The 17,008-nt window shown below is 33.7% G+C and overlaps 1 protein-coding gene across 1 annotated transcript in view; it reads left to right on the top strand.

The window, feature by feature from the left end:
* Nucleotides 1-771: 771 nt before the first annotated feature.
* The window catches only part of PPP1R3A (protein phosphatase 1 regulatory subunit 3A), a 75,439-nt gene continuing 59,202 nt past the window's right edge, over nucleotides 772-17,008 (top strand). Inside the window, exon 1 of the mRNA XM_090287391.1 lies at nucleotides 772-1,577. Coding sequence (XP_090143517.1) covers nucleotides 793-1,577 — 785 coding nt within the window. The 5' untranslated portion in view covers nucleotides 772-792. The remainder of the gene's footprint in view (nucleotides 1,578-17,008) is intronic.

Raw genomic sequence — 17,008 nt, 5'->3', positions numbered from 1 at the left:
ACCTTTTTAAGTCAATAACACATTAGTTGTGTGTATTTTTCCATAACTTAATTTTAAAACATACTAATGTTTAAAATAATATATTTGACTAATTATTTGTTCTAGGCCTTGACTCACACTATTTCTTCCACTTTGAAAATCCACCTCACTTCAGTCTTTCATGTTGATGTCTTACCGGCCCCTATTTGTTTATTTTAAATAAGACGTTGTCCATCTAAATCATGCTTTTCTTCCTTTGAACTCCCAGTACTTCTATTTAACAATATAAGTTCTTGATAAAGAATAATAAAAATAATAACATTATTATTATTATTATTATTAGGCACCAGATATTTTCAGTTCTATAAATGTTCTTATTCTCTCCTGTTGTGCTTGTCTGCTCCAATAGATTGGTTTAGCTCAAACTACATATTTAATGTTGTGATACTACTTTTATTTTCTTTTAAAATAAAAGGTCTGAGATTTTATTTTTAAGAACTGAATAAAATAGTATTTTTATTCTTAAGTTCCAGATATGTTAACATAGCAAAATTTCTCTTTGGAACTCAGCTCATAAACACATGCAACTTTGAAAAATAAGAGTTAAATCTGAAACATACTGGTGAGAGTAACATATTAAAGGTCTTTAGAGGCAAGCTGGCATAGTTTGCATGCCAACAAACCTATTTATAGAGCTGACTCCTTCTTGTAATGTCAACTGTAACGTTATACTTATTTTAGCCTTTGTATCTCAAATATCAGCCTGTACTAGTTGTACAGTTCTCCCTTATTTATCTGATATCAGAGAGTACAATGGAGCCTTCTCAAGGATCTAGTCAGATTAACAAAGATAACTTTTTAGAAGTTCCTAACTTATTTGATTCTCTTTCTGCGGATGAAGAAGTTAAAGCTACCTTCAAACCTGGTTTCTCCCCTCAACCTAGTCGACGAGGTTCTGATTCTTCAGAAGATATGTACCTGGACACTCCGTCATCAGGTGCAAGAAGAGTTTCATTTGCTGACAGCTTTGGATTCAATCTTGTATCTGTCAAAGAATTTGATTGCTGGGATTTACCAAGTGTTTTAAGCAATTTTGACTTAAGGAAGGACATTTTGCACCCAGAAGAATATATTTTGTCTCCACTATTTGACTTACCTTCTTCAAAAGAGCTTATGCAACAACTTCAAATGCAGAAAGCAATACTGGAGTCAGCTGAGTATCTTCCTGGGTCTACAAGTATGAAAGGCATTATTCGAGTTTTAAATATTTCTTTTGAGAAGTTAGTATATGTGAGAATGTCCTTAGATAATTGGAAGACACATTATGACATTTTAGCAGAATATATCCCAAATTCATGTGACGGTGAAACAGATCAGTTCTCCTTTAAGATTTCATTGGTTCCTCCTTATCAAAAAAATGGCAGTAAAGTTGAATTTTGTATACGTTATGAAACTTCTGTTGGTACATTTTGGTCAAATAATAATGGCACAAATTATATATTGATTTGTCAAAAGAAAGAACAAGAGCTGAAGTCTGTTAAACCTTGGGAAGAAGTTTCTAATAGACAAATAAAAGGCTGCTTAAAGGTAAAATCAAGGTGAGAATATATCTTACATTCTTTACTCTTGATAATCTTAAAGTTTTTCTTTGTCATTGTTTATTTCATGTGCTGTTAAGAGATAGCCTTTATATTTTAAAATATACTGCTTGTTGTGAGTAAAACAATGCTGCTATGCCTTAACAAAGTCAATGCTATTGAAATAATAGCACTGTGTTATTTCTCCTCCAAATATAAGGAAAAAATATGGTATAATGTAATAAATGAAGGGGAGAGTGCAATATATATACTGCTTGCCTAATGAGATATAAATTGCTTAAATTCAAACCATTGAATCTAGAGTCTTAACATATAAAACTATTTATTTTGTCATTTACATCATATTTATTTTGAGTATTTAAAAAATGTCTTTGCTGTACTTCAAAACATTTTTGAACAACATAAAACTGTGTTTCAATGTACCCAGTGTTCAGAAATTTGTAGATTTCCCCTAAAGTTTGCAAAAATTTTTTGTTTGGAATGATACATGTTAAGTTAAATCCTAAAAGCTATGACTTCAATGATAAACTAAGAGAAAGAAATAATTATATAAGTGATGTATGAATTACACATAAAACTTTTTAATATAATTATAACCAAATGTAAGATGAGATGCAAAGTGGTGTAATTTAATAAAAGTAAGTGTAGCAGAATTTTAAAAATACCCAACTAGAAATAATCTTGCTCTCCTGTTAATATTGAAAAAAGAAAACTGACAGTCAAATCTCTTTATTGTAGAGCTGTCTAATTTTCATGACACTTGGTTAGTAGATAAAACATCCAGGAGGAGATAGAATCCTTCTGCTCTGCAGAGTGTCCCAGTAGAAAAATTCACAGTGCTCCACCAGCCACAGGCAAGTGTTTATTTATCCTCTGGGTTGTCTAGACTGTCATTAGACATAAAGATTGTAGTAGCTGTACTAGAAAAATAGTACAATATAATGAAAAAGGAACTGTATTAGGGATCAAGACACCTAGATTCTAAACACAATTAAATAAAAACCTAAGAAATAACACTGGGAATTTTTTTTTAATTTATGTTTTAATACCTGATCTGAATGTATAATTTTAATGCATTAATAAATTATAATTTAATGGAAGCAATTCAACCACATAAAATATTTTTATTTTTACTATCCTTTAAAGTCATTTGAAAGATCAGTGTACTCAACTTTGTAAATTTTGCCAACTTTCTTAGTCCAAAGAAAACTTTCTCAGATTTTAACTGATGCTATGAAAAGAGAAAATATAATAATGATCTTTACATATGCTAAAATAATAATTTAGACATTTATTAAATAACTCAGCAACATTAGTTATATAGACAAAATAACTTCAACACTACTTAACAAGCTAATTTATATACATGAACATACATGTATTAAATACTTTCTAAGTGAGATCATCATCATGATATCTATTAAATACTGCAAATAGCTCAACATGTTAGAGGAAAACAAAATTTAGAAAAGGAAAAAACTTATTGTAAAACAATCTCATAAAAGAAGGATTGTTTGACTTAGGAATTTTCTGCTAGTTAAAAATGCAGTTTTAAAATTACCAGGAATACATGCTGAACTATGGTATAGAAAGAGGATTACTTTGATAAACCAAACTTTCATTTGATGTTAAAAACCAAGCAGGCAACTGATAGGCTTAATCAACTTCAGCTAATATACTATTGAAATTTTTAGTCTAAGATCTGTGTAGCTATATGCAGGGTGAGGTAACAGTAGTTGTTTGTATGGAAAATAATAAAATAATTAATAAATAATAGTACAAGAATACACTGTTTTTCATACTCACTACTGTAAACCTACTTTTGCTATATCCTGCAAAGATATCTATACACCATTTGTATCAGAACAGTAAACACTGGATTCATAGCAGACACCATTTAAGTTTTAATATTGCTTTGGGGAAAACCCTGAGAAGAACTAAACCAAAAAATGGTCTAAAGGCCTGTAAAATTTCCTAATGAGTAATAAAAATGGGAAAAAAATCTCTGTCTTTCAAAACCACAAATACACTTTCTGCACCTCTATAACTTAAAAGTCACTAACATAATTCAAACCATATTTTGAAAAAAAGCATTTACCTCTCATTCCAACATGAATTTTTACATCTGATTTATATACCACTCAAAATGGAGTGTATAAAGGATATCCTGACAAAACTTAGAACAGCATGTGCCTTATAGAATATTTATACAGCTTTTCCATGATATAATTTATATGTAATGGAGTGTCAAATATTCTCAAAACTCACAGAAGAGAGCATTATCAAATTTCTAAATGAATATTACAGTTGGATTTCACTGTGAAGAATTTGGTTAGGGAGAAATGACAAACCTTATTAGTGTTATTTTATAAAATGTGTACTTGGCTAAAATAAAAATGAACTAATACTTATTTGATGAAAATTATAGCCTCTAAAATATCCTTCTTTTCCTAAAGAGTTATAAAATCAAAATGAGTCTCTTAAGCATATCCACACTTAATTCGGAGGTCACTTGATTCCAAAGATAATACAAAAAGGAAATGTATGTGAATTTTAGCTTCATACATGCAAGCAGATTATTATTAGTGTATAATATGAGTCAGAGTTAAAGTGAAAATAAAGTTGTCCGAATGTAGAGAGGAACATCTAACTTGAATTCTTTTAATACCAAAGTTAATTTGCTATGGGGGTCTTGGAGATTGCATCTTCTGCAAGTGTCAATAATAATTCCTTCTAGTAAGTTCAGAATGAACTGTGAAAGCATGTTTAGTAAGGTAGGATTTCAATTAAGTCTATCACCTTAGGCAATATGTTTTTTGCTATGGAGATTGTTTTCAGATCAGAGATTGCAAATCTCTACATTGATGTGGTTACTTATTTTTTGATACCTGTTAAATCTATCTACTTTGAATAAAAAGAAACATCTATAAGGAGAGAAAAAGTTTTTAGCTCATAGGTGTGTGACTGCTAGTGACCCAAAGCTATTAAATTGTACCAATAAAGCATGCATCATGAGATACTTGATAAGTGTTATCACATATATGGCACTGGGGTATGTGCTAGCAAGCTAAGCAGATTTCTGATCTACATCCCATGGGCTTTATTCCAAAAAAAAAAAAAAAGTGACATTGATATAATTTACATGAAATGTACATAGATAAACAGGCTAAAAGTAGCACACAGAAGCAGTATAACCTCAAAGTTAAAATTATGGACTTCAGACCCTGGCTGCTGTGGCTCAGTGGATTGAGCGTCGGCCTGCAAACCAAGTGTTACTGGTTCGATTCCCAGTCAGGGCACATTACTAGGTTGCACGTCAGGTCCCTAGTTGGGGGCGTGAGTGAGAAGCAACCACACAGTGATGTTTTTCTCCCTCCTTTCTCCTTTCTCTTCTCTCTAAAAATAAAAAAATAAACAAACAAATAAATAAATAAATTATTTTTAAAAATAAAATAAAATAAAATTATGGGCTTCAGAGTCAAACATATGTGGTTTGAGTCCAAGTCTCATCACATGCTAGGTGTGTACTCTTGATCAAGTTAAATTTTGTTTCCTCATCTTTTAATTAGGAATAATAATAGTACTATCTCATAGGGGTTTTTGAGATACTTGAGATAATGCATATAAACTTTTGACATAATGTCTGGCGCATAGTAAATTATCAGTAAATATTAACTGCTGTAAAAAGAAAAGACAAAGCTAAATCTAGTTTAGGTGGATGTGGAAAACCCTAAAAAGGCTTAACCTGACCAAAAGTTCCTCTCCTCTCTCTGTTCAGAGTTTCTAAATTTTCAGATTATGACAACCATTTCTTTGTCTCTTGCAGGACTTTAATAAATAAGCAAAATTAATTAAATTGAAAATTTTCTGAGATCTGTGTCATCTTATATCTGGAGCATCTTAAAGTTGGAAAAGATCTTAATAACTATTAATATTCCATATTTAATAGATGAAACAATGGAGAACCAGATTGAAAAGGGTAAAAAGACATTAATTTTGCTGTTTTAAAGACATGTGCATTAATTTCAGTAAATGTATACTTAATAGCTATATGGCCATGGACATATCACTTAATTTCCCAAAGCTTCAGTTTAATCATCTGTAAGTGGTGAAACAATACCTGATATTGTGATGATTAAATTAAAATAAAATGAAATTATATTTTAAAGTTTTCAGTACAGTGTTGGGCATATGTAGGGAAAAGGTCTCATAGGGGATGAAAACAGAGAGGGAGAGAGAAAACACAAAAACCAAACTCAGATGTTTTTGGTATACAATGGAAGCCATGGATAAAAAAGAAATAAGAACCATTTACATTACATTTAGAGTTTTCTAGAATGTGTGACCTGTAACTGATCTTGTGTATTGGGTAAGGGAATGTAGCTTTTCAGTATCTTTTTTTCTCTCACCAGCTGCTGTATGTTCCCACCCACTGGGAACACACACTAACTTCATATGATTTTGTATTTCAGTAAGTGCAATCAGTTTATTATTTTAAATAAAGAGATGCCATGATATAGATTTTTGGAAGGTATTTCTAACTTGGCCAGGTAAATGCAATAAATTTCTGAAAAAAATTTAATGCCAAAGGAGAAAATTGGTTAGTAGTCAATTTTTGTACCTGAGGAATAGAACTGGGCACATTCAAGAACTGGGAAGAGAGAAATATTTTCTAAGGCATAATTTTAAGATTACAGAGTATTTACCATTCAGGGTAGTAAAATCATTATCATGAAGCCAAGACAAGCATTGGAAAATGGGGCATCATGTTCCAGTCAGTGCCATTGGATTGTGAGATTTCCTTAAATTACAATTACAGTATAATCTGGGACTCTGGAAATAGTCCAAATAGCCCCACGAGGCCATTAGGATGTAATGTATTTTATAGCTAAATTGTTTTGAGTTGACTACCCTAATTGTGGAGGGACTTCTGTCAAGGCCATATAGAAACATAAAACACAGCTGCAAAGAACCTGTCAAGAGTACTGTTTGGAGACAAACAGCTTAAAGTTTCCTTGGAGATCTACCAGGGTTTCTTGCTTCCTGGTTCAGTGGAAATCCATACCATTTGACTTAGCCTTCCCTTAGAGTAGTTTTAAACTTTTCCTGCGAGAAGAAGCAGCCCTCATCATTCAATTTTTCTCTGAAACTCTAGCAGAAGAGAATCACTATGGATATCATGCTTCACCTGGATCCTCTTGGATCTCTCTCTGAACCTAATTCCCCAATCAACGCCCATCTGCAGCCTATAAAAAATGGAACAGGGCTCCAGAGCTCTGAGCCAATAAAGCTTCAGACCAGAAAAAAATAAAAATGATTGTGAAGTAGGACACTGTTTTTCACCTTCTCATTCTGCTGACTGTGACCCTTCTCTGTTTCAAATTTTATTTCAACACCACAACAGAAATAACGTAAGTGAAGTGACCTAAAGGGTACACAGTTCAAGTGGGCCTAATTGCCCAGTGCCCTGTCAGACTTAAAAAGTCCCCTCTACTATGACACCTCACTTTGAAATTGTTCCTAAAAAAAGTGTGTGTGTGTATATATTTATATATGTGTGTGTGTGTATGTGTGTGTTTATATGTGTATGCACACAGACATATCACACACACACACACACACAGACACACAATTCCCCATATTTAAATGCAGACATTTAAATGTCAGGGATGTCAGGTACTATCTCTGTCTTACACCTGATTAAGGTCAGTTGTACAAATGGGCTTTGACTTTGTATTGAGACCACAGAAATGGACAGTTTTAGAGCAGAAAGCATTATGAGGTTTCAGGCAGATTTGAGTACACAGTTATGGTAAGGACTCTACAGAAGCCTGAGGACTTTGAGGGTGTGGAGTGTGCATGTGTGTGTGTTTCTGTGTCTCTGTGTCTATGGATTTGAGGGAAAAGCAGACTCAAAAACAATGAAGTATAATAGAAATAGCACAGGCCTTAAAGTGGGGCAGATTTTAGGTTTCATTCTAATTAACTGTTGTGTAAACTTGGATAAATTGTAGTTTGTATCCATTTTATTCAGGAGCAAAATAGGGATAATAATTTCTATTTGCCAGAATTGCTATAAAATATACATTCACTAACATGCATTTCCCAATTGCTGGCACTTTGCAGATACTCGAAATGGCACGTGATAAGATCTACACTTAAAAACCTTGTGTATGATGAGATTAATGCTCAAAATTAATGAAGAAATTCTTGTTTTTCTCAATATCATTCCTGCTGCCAGGGCCCAGGCTAAAACAAATAGTTTTAAAATTAGATATGTTATGGGTTCAATAAGGTTTTAGTCACTAACAAGGAAATCTAAATAATATTTGTGGCATTGATTCTATGGGGAAAATTATTTTCAAATTCTAGCAACTTCTGGGTTACAAAAGATTTTGAAACACCACCTGTTCATAAGTTGGACACTAGCTAAAGCATGAAATACAACATGTTTTTTCTTAAAGTAGTTCTTTGTAATATGGTTCTTTTGGACTAAATAACTGAGTTGGCTGTACCCAATTTCACCTTCTCATACCTGCATATCTATTAATAGAAGATAAAACTGAATTTTATACAATTGTTTTCCTTCAAGAAAATATATCATACACCATTACATTTCAGCAATTTCTTTGTCTTGAAGCATTCCTTGTACCCCACCACTATATAAAAAAGAAAAAGCTCCTCAGAACATCTCTCAAATCTTTTTACACTATAATTCTGCTTCTCTAATGGCTTTACTTGGTAACTGGCATGGTAGTGTTAATAACTTGTTTTTCAACTTCCATTATACTGTCCTGCTGTTTAAACATTTTATGACAAATATAAATATATTGCTAAATTGTTCTACTGCATTGTTTAATAAGAGAAACACTTCATACATTAAACAAAACTTATAACATTTTGCTGTTTTTTCCCCCATTAAGTACTCTGAAAATGGTCTGAGTGTATTGCACAATAGTGCTATTCAAGTTACAATTAGAAGTACAATTCTAACATCATAAGTAATTATTGTTCTATGTGGAGTTGTGGATTACTTTTTTTAACAAATTTCATATTTTATTCAGATCTCCTTAGTTTTTAAATAATGTCTGTTTTCTGTTCCAGTATTCCAGTCCAGATACCTCATTACACAAACTTGTCATTTCTCTTTAGGTTCCTATTGGTTGTGGGAATATACATGAAGAATCCTTTTTTTTGTAAAATTTTAATTGCTATTCTTTTAAACTTGTCCCAATTTTTCCCCATTTGCCCACCTACATCCAGCCCACTCCCTGCTTGCACAGTCAGTTCCCATATCTTTGACCATGTCCATGAGTTATTCATCCATGTTCTTTGACTAGTCTCTTCCTTTTCTTTTCACCTTTATGCCCCTTTCCCCTCCCCTCTGGTCACTTGCAGTCTGTTCCATGTTTCCATGTCTCTGGTCCTATTTTGCTCATTAGTTAATTTTGGTCAACAGATTCCTATTTTAAAAATTTATTTATTTATTTGTTTGTTTGTTTATTTATTTTTAGAGAGAGGGGAAAGGAGAAAGCAAGGGAGAGAAACATCACTGTGTGGTTGCCTCTCACTCATGTCCCAACTGGGGACCTGATGTGCAACCTAGTCATGTGCCCTGACTGAGAATCAAACCAGCAACACTTGGCTCACAGGCTGATGCTCAATCCACTGAGCCACAGCAGCCAGGGCAACAGATTCCTCTTATAGGTGAGATCATATAGTATTTGTCTTTCACCAATTGTCTTATTTCACTTAGTATAATATTCTCCAGTTCCATCCATGCTGTCCCAAAGGCAGGAGTCTTCTTTATTTCAGCTGTGTAGTAGTCCATTCTGTGAATGTACTATGGTTTTTTGATCTGCTCCTTTACTAATGGGCACTTAGGCCGATTTCAGCACTTAGCTATATAAAATAGCACTGTTATGAACATAGGAGGGCAAAAGTCTTTCTGAATTGGCTATTCGAGATTCTTAGGGTATATTTCTAGCAGTGGAATTGCTGGGTCAAAAGGCAGTTCCATTTTTAGTTTTTGAGGAAATTCCATACTCTTTTCCATAGCAGCTGCACCAGTCTTCATTCTCACCAACAGTGCACTAGGGTTCCCCTTTCTCCACAACCTCACCAAAACTTGTTTGTTGATTTATTAATAATGACCATTCTGACTGGTGTGAGGTGATATGCCATTGTGGTTTTACTTTGCATCTTTCTGATGGCTAGTGATGTTGAACATCTTTTCATGTATATAGACCCTCTGCATGTCCTCCTTGGAGAAGTGTCAATTCAGGTCATTTGCCCATTTTTAAATTGGATTGTTTGTATTCTTGGTGTTAAATCATATAAATTCTTTATATATTTTTGAGATCAAACCTTTGTCAGATGTATCATTGGCAAATATGTTCTCTCATATGATCAGTTCCCTTTTAAATTTTTTAGCTATGCAGAAGCTTTATAATTTGATGTGGTCCCATTTGTTTATTTTTTTCTTTTATTTCCCTTGCTCTAGGAGATATGTCAGCAAAAATGTTGTTACATACATAGGATATCTGAAATATTACTGCCTATATTTTCCTCTAGGACTTTTATGTTGTCACACAACTTATAATTAAATCTCTTATCCATTTTGAGTTTATTCTATTGTATGGTATATGATGGTGGTCTAGTTTCATTTTTTGCATGTAGCTGTCCAGATCTCCCAACACCAGTTATTGAAAAGTCTATTTTTACTCCATTTGATGTCCCTTCCCCCTCTGTCAAATATTTATTAAGCATAGAGACATGGGTTTATTTCTGGCTTTACTATTCTGTTCCATTGATGTACATGTCTGTTTTTATAGCATACCAGACTGTTTTGATTACAGTGACCTTGTAATATTATTTGATATCAGGTATTGTGATCCTTCTTACTCTCTTCTTCTTTCTCAGGATTTCTGAGGCTATTCAGGGTTTTTGAGTTTCATACACCTTATAAAAATATTTATTCTATATATGTGAAATATGCCATTGGTATCTTAATAGGAATTGTGTTGTATCTGTAGATTGTTTGGGGTAGTATTGACATTTTAACGATGTTAATTCTTCCAATCCACGAACACAGTATACTTTTCCATTTATTTGTATCATCCTTAATTTCTTCAGTGTTCTATCATTTTCTGAGTACAGGTATTTTACCTCCTTGGTTAAATTTATTTGTAGGCACTTTATTGTTTTCTCATTGCTATCATAAATAAGATTTTCCCTAGTTTCTTTTTCTGATATATCATTGTTGGTGCAATAATTTGCAAATCAATAAATGTAATATACCACATAAACAAAATAAAAGACAAAAATTACATGAACATATCAATAGATGCTGGAAAACAATTGATAAAATCTAGCACCCATTTATGGTAAAAACACTGAGCATAGTGGGAGTATAGGGAGCATACCTCAACATAGTAAAAGCCATATACAAGAAACCTACACCCAATATTATACTCAAAGTGCAAAAACTAAAAGCTTTCCCCTTAAGATCAGGAACAATACAAGGATGTTTGCTTTCACCATTCTTATTCAATATAGTACTGGAAATTTTAGCCACAGCAATCAGATAAGAAAAATAAGTAAAGTACATACAAATTGGAAAGGAAGAAGTAAAACTGTCATTATTAACAGATGACACAATAGTGTACATAGAAAACCCTAAAGTCTCCACCAAAAAAACTACTCAACCTAATAAGTAAATTTGGTAAAATAGCAGGATATAAAGTCAATATTCAAAAATTGAAGGCATTTTTGGAGTTTTGGAATTAAATTTTACTTATCCCTTTTTAAATTTGTAGTGGTCAAAAAGATCGAAATATTTGCCCAATATATATTTGTAAAGCATGCCAAATAGTAGATGCTTTTCCTAATTCTGTGAAACAGATGTTACAGCCCATATAACACTGATGTTATTCTGATTTGTTTAAAAGAATTAAGCCATGATACAAACCTACCCTAATGACTCTAAATCTATAAGAAAAATTCCAAGCTGGTTTTCATTATTAAAATTTCCTGTTGGTGTCTTCACACAACCTCAAAACACATAGAATTGCTCAGATACATTTCATTTTTATAAGCTATACATGAAATGAAGCTCAGCAAAAATTTACATTTTGCATTCTTTTGATAATTAATATTTATAAATTATTTCACTATATTTTGTTACAACTTAAATATTCTGAGTATTTATCAGTAGAATTGCACAGATTTTAAAAATTATATTCAGGTGTAGTAGAGAAATAATATAAGCTTTACATACAATCTTAAATATGTGTATAAAACTGTTGCCTTTAATGTAAAGTTTTAATCTTTGTTTCCAATGATTTTTAAAAACCTTTTATTGAATTGTATTGTTTTTCTTTTTCTTTTCTTTTTGTATGTTTTATTAATTATGCTGTTACAGTCGTCCCAATTTTCTTTCCCTTTGCTCCCCTCCACCTAGCAACTCCCCACTCTAGCTGTCCCTACCCCGGTTCATGTCCATAGGTTGTGCATATAAAATCTTCTCAACATCCACCTGTTTATTCTGCACCCTCCTACTATGCTTTTTAATTCCTGCACCATTTCCCTCCCTCTCCCCCTTTCACCTTCCCAACTTACTTTCCCCTACACGTTCCTCATACATATGATTCTCTTCCCACTCATGTTATCTGCTTAGTTTGCCTTTGCTTCCATTCCTTAGCTTCTGTTGTTGATAGTTGTGTTACTGATTTCATTTTAATGTTCATAGTTTTTATCTTTTTCTTAAGTAAGTCCCTTTACATTTCCTATAATAATGGTTTGATAATGATGAACTACTTCAAACTTACCTTGTTTGGGAAGCACTTTTTCTGGCCTTCTATTCTGAATGATAGCTTTGCTGGATAGAGTAATCTTGGTTGTAGGTTCTTGCTTTTCATCACTTTGAATATTTCCTGCCAGTTCCTTCTTGCTTGTAAAGTTTCTTTTGAGAAATCAGCTGACAGTCTTACAGGTACCCCTTTGTAGGTAATTTCCTTCTTCTCTTTTGTTGCTTTTAAGATTTTCTCCTTATTCTTAACCTTTGGCACTTTGATTAGGATGTGTCTTTTTGGTGTGGTCCTCCCTGGGTCTAGTTTGTTTGGGATTCCGTGCTCCCTGGACCCATATGTCCATTTCTTTCCCAAATTAGGGAAGTTTTCCTTATTTTTTCAAATAATTTTTCAATTTATTTCTCTCCCTCTTCACCTTCTGGCAACCCTATCATACAGATGTTGACATGTTTAAAACTATCCCAAAGGTTTCTATGCCTCTTATTATTTTTTTTCAATTCTCATTTCTTCTTTCTGTACTGGTTGACTATTTATTTCCTTCTTATGTTCCAATTTGTTGGTTTGAACTCTGGTTTCTTTTCCTTCTCCACTTGTTTCATGCAGATTTTTCTTCATTTCACCCAGGATAACCTTCATTCTTTCCCCATCCTGTTTAACATTTTCTGTCAAATCTGTGAGCATCTTTATCACCAGTGCCTTAAACTGTGCATCTGTTAGATTTTCTATCTCCTCATCTGTTAGGTTCACTATCTGCTTGTTGCTTAGTTCTGTCACTGGGATCTTGATCTGTGCTCTGCCCCCTTATGGGGCCTTACTTGTCTGTCTCTTCATCTTGACAGCTTTCTGTGTTTGCCTCTGTAATTTGGGTAGGGCCATTGCACGTGTTATGTTATACGGGGTGGAGCCTTAGGTATCATTAGTGCTGGTGTTGTATGTGGGGGAGGGTTCTGAGAGGGAACAGTACCAGTTGCCTCTCCTTTTCCAGGCATTTCTCCCCCTTCCCATACTAAGCAAGCTGTGTCCTTTTTGAGACTGGTAGCTTCTTCCTTCACCCAAACCCCCACTGATTTTCACAGTCAAAAACAATGTGACTCTATTTTCCTTAGTGCTGGAACCACAAGCTATGCAGTCTGGTCTGGGCCTGGGAGCCATCTGGTTTGGGGCTGGGATTACCACTTGGATTTAAACTGTATGACTCTGTTTTTCACCATGGTTACAGTCACTGTACTGCTAGCTACACCTGCCCACCATACTCCCACCAGTCACTGCTGCCTCTCGCCGTGCTGCCTGCCAAGCACCGCCCCCACAGCTGTTGTTCTGCTCCTCTTTCCATCCTGGTTCTACCCTTCCTACCTTTCAGGTTGATTATTTTTTTGTTTCTTTGATGAACTTCCTTGTAATATCTATTTTCTGGATTTTCTGGTTTTTTCTTTACTTTTGAAGTGGTTGTAAATTCCTTCTTAGTTGTGAGGAGATGTAGCATGTCTATTCATGCCTCCATCTTGGCCAGAAGTGAATCATATTGTTATAGAATATATCATCTAATTTGAACCTTTGCTTTCAGAAAGAATGATTCTTAAAACTACTTATTTATACTCTGATTCTCACTTGACTTAAATGTTGGAGATCATATCCTTATACATTAAAATTTAGAGGAATTATATTGTTTCTGTCACTGATTATTATTTTCTTTTTCAACTAACCAAAATATTTAAATTTTTTTCCTTTGAGATCTTAACTAGTAAACTAATAAAATAGTTTGTAGTATTTTAATGCAAAATTTGGAGGAGAAAAAATCTGATCACCAACTGGATTGTCTTAAGGAATTAATTTTATTGGTATTATAAGAACTGTGCTTTGCCAGCATTAATGTATCAAGGAGTAAGCAGGGTAAAAGGAGAAGTTATACTCAAGGAACTAGTATAAATTACCCAACAACAGGGTGGGGATTGACTTGGGAGAGGGGCTAGGTGGGTGAGTCAGGGGAGAGCAATGGGGGAAGAAATCAGACAACTGTAATAGAAAAACAACTTTAAACATTTTTAAAAGCAGCAACCAATAGCTTAATAGCAGGCTAGCCATAGAGCTCTCTCTCTCTCTTTGGTTTCAAGACTGAGTATTAAAGGTATTAATATTATTACTGTACCTCCTATGAAAGTCAGAGAAAGGACTTTTTTTTACAAAATTACACAATTAAAATTTTTTAATTACTCATTTTATATTTCAATCCTACCTAAAATGAGAGTTGTGTTAGAATTTTTGAGACCCTTTTAGACATATGATAAATAATGTAAAATACTAGTTACACTATTTTCTACATATACAGTTTTAAGTAAAATGTGTTAGGAATCTAATTGTATAGTAAGACATTGTGCAAAATCTTGGTTAGATTTGTAAAAAACAAATGTTATATTGATTAGCTGAAATTTAAATTTTTTATAAGTGTATCCTTTTGTAGAACGATTAATACTGTGTTTACAGGTAGAATTCATTTGAATGCATGTTAAATTTCTTGACATGTGTTTGTGTGTGTAAAATTTTAACTAAGAGTTCTTTGTTCTGGTCAATGAATATGTGCAGTTAATTAGTAAATTAAGCATAAGTAGTATAAATTCAAATTATAGGAAGCGGTATACTTTCAAAACATCTACATTGATGCATTACTTTTTTAGTAGAAAAAAATACACACATATGTATGCATGAGCTTTATTTAAACCTTATCTTATGTGTGTGTATATGTGTTTAATAAATATAATAAAGGCATTCTTCTGTTCATTTTTTCCTAGTATGTTGCATTTTCTATATTAGTGTCATTCAAAGTTAACTTTTTTTTTCATTTTTCAATTACAGTTGTCCCCTTTTCCCCTAATTTCTCTCCCCCACCCACCCCACCCCCGCAATCATATCCCTCCCCGCTGTCCATGTCCATGAGTCCTTCACGCAGGTTCTTTGACTAAACCCTTCCCTTACTTATCCCCCTTCTCTCCCTCTCCCCTCCCCCCTATTGACTGCTATTCTGTTCTTTGTTCTATTTAGTTCCTTTGTTTGTGTTGTTCTTTAGTTTCCTGTATTAGGTGATATCATATGGTATTTTGCTTTCTTTGCCTGGCTTATTTCACTAAGCATAATTCTCTCTAGTTCCATCCATGTTGTTGCAAATGGCAGGAGTTCCTTCTTTCTTTCTGCTACATAGTATTCCATTGTGTAAATGTACCACAGTTTTTTGATCCACTCATCTACAGATGGGCACTTAGGTTGTTTCCAGCACTTAGCTATTGTAAACAGTGCTGCAATGAACATAGGGGTGCATAAGTTCTTTTGAATTGGTGTTTCAAGATTCTTCAGGTATAATCCTAGTAGTGGAGTCGCTGGTTCAAAAGGCAGTGACATTTTTAATCTTTTGAGGTAATTCCATACTGTTCTCCATAGTGGCTGCACCAGTCTGCATTCCCACCAACAGTGCAGTAGGGTTCCTGTTTCTCCACATCCTCGCCAGCACTTGTTGCTTGTTGATTTGTTGATGATGGCCATTCTGACTGGTGTAAGATGGTATCTCATTGTGGTTTTTATTTGCATCTCCCTGATGGCTAATGATGTTGAGCATTTTTTCATGTGTCTATGGACCTTCTGTATGTCCTCTTCGGAGAAGTGTTTGTTCCGGTCCTTTGCCCATTTTTTAATTGGGTTGTTTGTTTTCTTGATGTTGAGTCGTATCAGCTCCTTATATATTTTGGAAATCAGTCCCCTGTCTTTGATGTCATTGGCAAATATGTTTTCCCATATGGTTGGTTTCCTTTTCATCTTGCTGAAGTTTTCTTTTGCTGAACAGAAACTCTTTAGTTTGATGTAATCCCATTTATTTATTTTTTCCTTTATTGCTCTTGCTTTAGGAGATGTATCCGTGAAGAAATTGTTACGTGAGATATCTGATATTTTCTTGCCTATGTTTTCCTCTAGGACTTTTATGGTGTCACGGCTTACATTTAAGTCTTTGATCCATCTTGAGTTTATTCTCATGTGTGGTGTAAGTTGGTGGTCTAGTTTCTTTTTTTTGCAGGTCCCTATCCAGTTCTCCCAGCACCATTTGTTAAAGAGGCTCTTCTCACTCCATTTTATATTCCTTCCTCCTTTATCAAATATTAGTTGACCATAGAGGCCTGGGTTTATTTCTAGACTCTCTATTCTGTTTCACTGATCTATATGTCTGTTCTTATGCCAGTACCAGACTGTTTTGATCACAGTGGCTTTGTAGTATTGTTTGATACCTGGTGTTGTGATTCCTCCTGCTGTGTTCTTCTGTCTCAATATTGCTTTTGCTATTCGGGGTCTTTTTTGGTTCCATATGAATTTACGGAGTATTTGTTCTAGGTCAGTGAAATATGTCATTGGTATTTTAATAGGGATTGCATTGAATCTGTAAATTGCTTTGGGTAGTATGGCCATTTTGATGATGTTGATTCTTCCCATCCAAGAACATGGTATTTGCTTCCATTTATTTGTTTCTTCTTTAATTTCTTTCTTCATTGTTATGTAATTTTCAGAGTACAGGTCTTTTATCTCTTTGGTTAAGTTTACTCCTAGGTACTTTATTTTTCTTGTTGCTATAGTAAATGGTATTTT

This window comes from Furipterus horrens, unplaced genomic scaffold, assembly GCF_987537825.1.
Source record: "Furipterus horrens unplaced genomic scaffold, mFurHor1.1.pri manual_scaffold_9, whole genome shotgun sequence".
In the NCBI taxonomy this organism is placed as follows: domain Eukaryota; kingdom Metazoa; phylum Chordata; class Mammalia; order Chiroptera; family Furipteridae; genus Furipterus; species Furipterus horrens.
The sequence above is the reverse complement of the archived record's forward strand: the minus strand, read 5'-3'. Positions and strand labels throughout refer to the sequence as shown.